The sequence below is a fragment of the Cynoglossus semilaevis genome, chromosome 11 (assembly GCF_000523025.1).
Source record: "Cynoglossus semilaevis isolate Cse_v1.0 chromosome 11, Cse_v1.0, whole genome shotgun sequence".
Taxonomy (NCBI): Eukaryota; Metazoa; Chordata; class Actinopteri; order Pleuronectiformes; family Cynoglossidae; genus Cynoglossus; species Cynoglossus semilaevis.
Window position 1 is genome coordinate 12,182,949 of NC_024317.1, and position 7,190 is coordinate 12,190,138.

Consider the following 7,190-nt stretch of genomic DNA (forward strand, 5'->3'; position numbering starts at 1 on the left):
TATATATATATACATATATACATATATATACATACATATATACATATATACATATATATACACATATATATACATATATACACACATATATACACACATATATATACATACAGTATATATATAATGTTTTTAAAATATTACATAATGCAGTGTTTCTACATTTAATCTACTGCTCTCGATCTCTTTAAAATAAACTTTTTAAAGCTAGCGCCTCAAAAGGTCAAACTCTTTGCAGATGATATTTTGCACTCGGCTTAAATTCTGAGGAACAACATTCGATACATCTCACCTCTTTGTAAAAAGCAGCTCTCTGTAGCTTGAAAGCCTTGAATGACCCATTTTGGAAGAATTGATTTTTAGCCAGATCCATATTGGCCATATTTATCTTCCAGTACTGCTGGGAGGTCCTAAAAATACAATTTGCTTCCAAACCTGCGAGTAAACATGTGCGCTATAAAGATGAATGTTTACCAAAGTGAGAGGGGGTATTTTATGTATGGTATGTGTGTTGGGCCGCTACAGAGTGAAGGTGATGAATAAAGGGGAAGCACATCACAGGCATTTTAAACACTCAGCTGCTGCACACTTTTACAGGGATAATATATGCTATTGCCGTTGGGATGCTTCGGTTGCCAAGCAACAAGATGGTGTCCTAGAAAAAAAAAAGTTCTAAGGCTATGAAACAGTGCTCAAAGGGACTTCGGCGAATTGGAAATCAATCAATATTTTCATTTCGCCCCAGTCAAACTTTTTTTTTTTTTTTTATCCCATTTCAGTTTTTTTTTTTTTTTTTTTTTTTACACGTATCAATGACAATTACTGATCGCACCTCTGTTTAAAGAGCTGTGATGAACATACCCAACTGAAACTTTGAGGGTTATGATGGTAACTGATAATATTATTGGTTTAAACACTGGGTTTAAAAAGAGCATCCTCCAAAGGCTATTTATCAGGATATAACAATTGATATTCTTTTTTTACGTTTCCTTTTTTTTTTCCTTTCTAGAAATAGACGAAGATCGACTTCCAACCCAGCTGTACAAGGTAATTATACCAAATCTAGTAATACAAATTTTATACTCATTTGTTTGTCCTTGAGCAAATTTACCCAGTTGTAAAAATAAACAAGGATGTTTTCACAGGCAGCCTTGTTGAACTCTCCCCGACAACGAAGGAAAGGACAGAAGGGAACGCCGACGATGAAAGGTTTGTGTTTGTAACGTTCCATCAAAAGCAGCAGATTAATTAAGAATTAGCCTGATGTCGCTCACTGGCATTGTGAAATATATTTTCTTACAACAGAGCTAGGTGATATTGCTTCACATGACTCAAATCAGTTTATTAAAATAAAGAAAATGGGTTTCTCCAGTTAGTGGCATACAGAGCGGTTATATTTTGCGTAGCTAAAAAAGTATATACAAGAAAAAAATACTATAAATATAATATAAATATATATAATTTTATATATATATAATATGTGTGTATATTAATATTTATATAATTTTTCTCTTGTTTATATATTGTTTCTTATATATTTAGTAAAAATATATACATATATGTGTATGTATTTATATGTATTTATGAATCACCACATGAAATAGGGGACATTTAAAACAAACTAATTCAACACACAAACACGCATACTGCAACATTGTTAACTTCAGGCACATATATACATGTATAAAGTTTTGAAAGTAATAATTATAATATTTTTTCGCCATGCCTATAAAAAGCCTTACAGCCATCACAAAAATGTTGACGGCTGACATCCAACTTCCGGTTTCGACCGAAATTTCAAAATAAAAGTTGCAATACTGCAATAGTCATTACTCTGATATACAGGAAATCGGACCTAAGATAAAAAAATTAAAAGGCAAACAGAAATGTTTATAGACATTTTTCTCCGTTTGTTTTACTGCTCAGCAGGGGAAAAGACATTTTCACTGCTCTCCTTTTACTGTATAATAACTTATTCCCCTTACTCTAACTGAATTCAAGTACTTCTAAACACTTCTCCTTCTCTCTTGGCCCCATATCTCACAACGTTTTATTTTTTCCCCCCGCTTAATCTCTTGAGTACTTCTTACAATTTATGTTCCCTCCTCCCTCATATCTATGTCCTTCCTCTCTCCTTTTCCTTTTCTTTTTCCTCCTCCTCCTCCTCTCAGAGCTGCACTTCCTGGTGGAGCACCACCTCTACAGGCAGCAGCAGCAGGGAGCTGGAGACGACTGCTCCTCAGAGAGCTGCCTCTCAGACCGGCCCAGCCCCGACTCTGTGGCCCCCGGAGAGGAGCTCCCGCACGACAACGACACCACCGTGGAGGCCTTTGAAAAACTCTGCTGCCAAATGGAGGGTAGGTTTACAGGAAGTGGTCCGTAGTAGAGGAGCTCGTTGTTATGGCCAGAGCAGAGGTGGGAACCAAGTCATTGCCTCGCAAGTCATAAGTAAGTCTCAAGTCTTTGCACTCAAGTCCGAGTCAAGTCTCAAGTCAAGACTAAAAAGTGTCAAGTCAAGTCCCAAGTCCTTACGTTTCTGTTTCGAGTCCTTTTAAACAAAAATAATAATATTTTTACACAGATCACTTTGGGTTTTGGAGAAAGTATCAAGTCTTGTCGAGTCAAAGGGCTCGAGTCCAAGTGAAGTCACGAGTCATTGATGTTGAAGTCCAAGTCGAGTTGCAAGTCTCTTTACATTTTGTCAAGTCGAGTCTAAACTCATCAAATTGGTGACTCGAGTCTGACTCGAGTCCAAGTCATGAGACTCGAGTCCACACCTCTGGCTCCGAGTGTCCCAGCTCCTTCGGACGATCAAGTCCATGAGAGCAACCTGACATAGAACTGGAGCGACTTTTCCTCAAACTGCTGTGCGACCTACTTTAAAAAAATATATGTATATTTATAATTTATAAAAACTCAGTGGTGACACACTGTGCAGCACACCTCACAGCTGTTCCCATCTGGAGCATTACCAGCCCTCAGCTGTAAGGCTGGCTGCAAAAATAATTGCACTAAAAGTAGAATTTGAAAAGCTAAAGAGAAACATTTGCGCTGGTTGAGACGGTGGAATTCATCACTGTTGAGATAAACAAACAATGTATATATCGCCGTGAGCACCGTTTGTAGACTTTCTGCCTGGGTAAATATTATTTTCGTACACCTGCAGTGTAGGCAGAAATTACATTATAGGGGAGGGCACACAAATAGCTAGGTAAGATGAACGGTGGGCAACAGTACATGATCGACAGAGAGGAGGACACTGGAGTCATAACGAAGACGGAACGTTTTACTTCATGAGCGAAGACACAGGCTTTGGTAAAGAATATTTACCTAAAAAAAAAAATTTATAAAATGTATCCCTATAGATGCCGATGATGCGAGGATGAAAAAAAAATCACCGCCGATTCTGATTTAATTTGATACGAAAAAGCCGATTAAAAAGGATAAAATAACAAATCAGGCAGCTAGCACCGCGACTGGGCAGAGGTGTGGACTCGAGTCACATGACTTGGACTCGAGTCATCAATTTGATGACTTTAGACTTTCGACTTGACCAAATGTAAAGAGACTTGGAACTCGACTCGGACTTTGCCTGTCTTGACTTGAGACTAGACTCGGACTCGAGTGCAAAGACTTGAGACTCACTTATGACTTGCAAAGCAAGGACTTGGTCTTAAACGGGCTTTTATCGAAGCTAACGGGGCTCATTGCAGCAGGGGTCACCGACCTTTTTGGAAACTGAGAGCTACTTCAAGGACACTTAGTGACGCAAAGAGTGTACTTGTCTGATACACACAACAGTAGACTCTGTTCTTACCGGCGTCATTGCACCCATTTGAATATCATTACAAGTGGAACTGATTCAAAAAGCACAGTAACAGTACAATCTTTGACCCTCTTTTTTGACTAGTTTTTTTTTTTTTTTAGTACATACCCCGCGGGCACCTTAGGTAGTCCCCAGAAGGCCGACGGGTTTACCAGGGTAGAGACATGGCAAAGGTCAAAGGTCAGGCTCAGAGAAGCAGTCATGAAACAAGACTGAAAGGAGTGGAGTTGTATATGTACTGGCTGAGCAGGTGGAAGCAGTTGTCCTGATTAGGGGGGGCGTGGCTTCAGGAGCGACTGAGCAGAGGTGGAAGTTTTCCACTGCAGAGGAACAGACGGTGACGACCCTCCCATCCTCCCAAGACCTTTTGACCCCCGAAGCTTCTAACGGAGCACTCCAGGCCCATTAGGACGCACAAGTTCACGTTGAGTTAGTACGTCATTTAAAATAAACAAACCAGACCAGTAGAGATTTATATGGAAAGAGTACTATAAGTTAAATATACTAAACCCTTCTATGAACTTTTTAGACACTACAGGAGCTAAATAACGACATTACCTGTTTAATCAAATGGCAATATTTGACCTAAAAAGCGACATTTTTAATTTCTAATATTTGTTTTGTTCGAGTCAAAGAAAGAACAAACATGAACTGTTTTTTTTTTTTTTTTGCCATCAGAAAATAATTTGATCTATTCCTGCATGTTCATTCGCTCTGACCAGTCGTAGCTTCACTTAGCTGTGGTGTCCATATAAACACATGTGGACAACCACTGCTTTGAGATTCTAGTTAACTTCTAGTTCATTTTAAAATACTTTCCTTTGAATTTTTTGTGGTAATTTCAAATTACCACAAAAAAAAACAACCAACATTTCTTTCCCCATCACATGTCGAACTACTCCTTTAGTATAAACACCTCACCTTGTTTAAGTGCCTTGGCAGGAACACTCTCTCCTCTCTCCTCTCTGTGCCAAATACATTACATTAAACGACAAAAACCAGAGGTCAGCCTTTTCAGCTCGGGCCAAACAATTAACTATAAAAGGGGGTGAACGGCTGGTCACAGAGAGCCGTCCATACTCTTCACACGCTTGGTAATGAAGGCGCGGAGAGTGGAGGAAATTACAGGCCGTCCACTGCCCTCTGTGGAGGACGGTACCTCCGAAGACCTCGTGCACGTCATCTGTGTCCTCCAGGCAGATGTTTCAGGTCAAAGACGATGAGCAGCTCAGGATTAAGAGAAAGTTTTTTTTTTTCTTTTTTTACTTAAATCATCTGCTCCAATCTCACATTTGCAAAAACGATTCATATTGTTGTTTAATACCAAAAAATTACAGATGACTAATACTTTAGCCGCTAAATGAAATATGCCCAGTTCAGTGTTGTTTTTAGTACTGATACCTATCGCAATTGCAATAGGGATTACAGTTTGTTTTAAATGTCCTCTATTTTATGTGAGGATTCATATATATATGTATATATATTTATATATACATATATATAAATACATGCACATATATGCATATATTTATACTAAATATATAAGAAACAATTTATAATCAAGAAAAACTGTAATCCCTAATGCAATTGCAATATATATATATATATGTCTATATGTATATATAGACATATATATATAAATACATGCACATATATGCATATATTTATACTAAATATATAAGAAACAATTTATAATCAAGAAAAACTGTAATCCCTAATGCAATTGCAATATATATATATATATGTCTATATGTATATATAGACATATATATATAAATACATGCACATATATGCATATATTTATACTAAATATATAAGAAACAATTTATAATCAAGAAAAACTGTAATCCCTAATGCAATTGCAATATATATATATATATGTCTATATGTATATATAGACATATATATATAAATACATGCACATATATGCATATATTTATACTAAATATATAAGAAACAATTTATAATCAAGAAAAACTGTAATCCCTAATGCAATTGCAATATATATATATATATGTCTATATGTATATATAGACATATATATATAAATACATGCACATATATGCATATATTTATACTAAATATATAAGAAACAATTTATAATCAAGAAAAACTGTAATCCCTAATGCAATTGCAATATATATATATATATGTCTATATGTATATATAGACATATATATATAAATACATGCACATATATGCATATATTTATACTAAATATATAAGAAACAATTTATAATCAAGAAAAACTGTAATCCCTAATGCAATTGCAATATATATATATATATGTCTATATGTATATATAGACATATATATATAAATACATGCACATATATGCATATATTTATACTAAATATATAAGAAACAATTTATAATCAAGAAAAACTGTAATCCCTAATGCAATTGCAATATATATATATATATGTCTATATGTATATATAGACATATATATATAAATACATGCACATATATGCATATATTTATACTAAATATATAAGAAACAATTTATAATCAAGAAAAACTGTAATCCCTAATGCAATTGCAATATATATATATATATGTCTATATGTATATATAGACATATATATATAAATACATGCACATATATGCATATATTTATACTAAATATATAAGAAACAATTTATAATCAAGAAAAACTGTAAACATCTTCTTATACAAGCATGCCAGGCAAATGTCTGTCACTTGTGACAGAGTATAAAGCATACCTCTTCCTATAACATAGCATAGCATAGCATAGCATAGCATAGCATAGCATAGCATAGCATAGCATTCAGTACCGCACCATTCAATAGCATAACGTTTTATAAGACAGTTAAGTTTGCTTGCATAAAAATGCATTCACTATATATATATATGTATATATATATATATATATATATATATATATATATGTATGTATGTATGTATGTATGTATGCAAGTTACTTTTGGTGTGAATCTTGGTGTGAAGCGATCACGTAAAGATAATCAAACACAGTACGGAATCCCACTCTGTCTTCCTGACCTGCGTCAGTTCTACTGCAAAAGCAGAGAACTGGGTTTAAATCATTCACCTTGTTTCCAAGCAGCAGAACACGAAGCACTTCTTTTCTTATTTTCTCCGAGGAAACAACACGTACATGGCTGCACCGTCAACCCGTGTCACTTCCCGTTGTCTCTCATTGTCCTTCAGTCCTCTGTATTCATCTATTTCTGCAGGAATGAACGCCGCAGCGTCCAGCGCAGGTCAGCCAACTGAAGACACATCAAAGAACTGCAGCCTGGAGAAAGAGAAATAGAGTCACCCTGTGTGCACGTCAGACATGACATGCTGCTCGCTCTGTTCCCTCGGCCCCAACGCAATGACA

The 7,190-nt window shown here is 35.6% G+C and overlaps 1 protein-coding gene across 1 annotated transcript in view; it reads left to right on the top strand.

The window, feature by feature from the left end:
• Positions 1–2,467, top strand: part of LOC103386396 (uncharacterized) — a 16,652-nt gene extending 14,185 nt beyond the window's left edge. The window contains exons 3-5 of the mRNA XM_017036352.2: positions 1,007–1,044; positions 1,143–1,206; positions 2,169–2,467. Coding sequence (XP_016891841.1) covers positions 1,007–1,044; positions 1,143–1,206; positions 2,169–2,380 — 314 coding nt within the window. The 3' untranslated portion in view covers positions 2,381–2,467. The remainder of the gene's footprint in view (positions 1–1,006; positions 1,045–1,142; positions 1,207–2,168) is intronic.
• Positions 2,468–7,190: the final 4,723 nt, after the last annotated feature.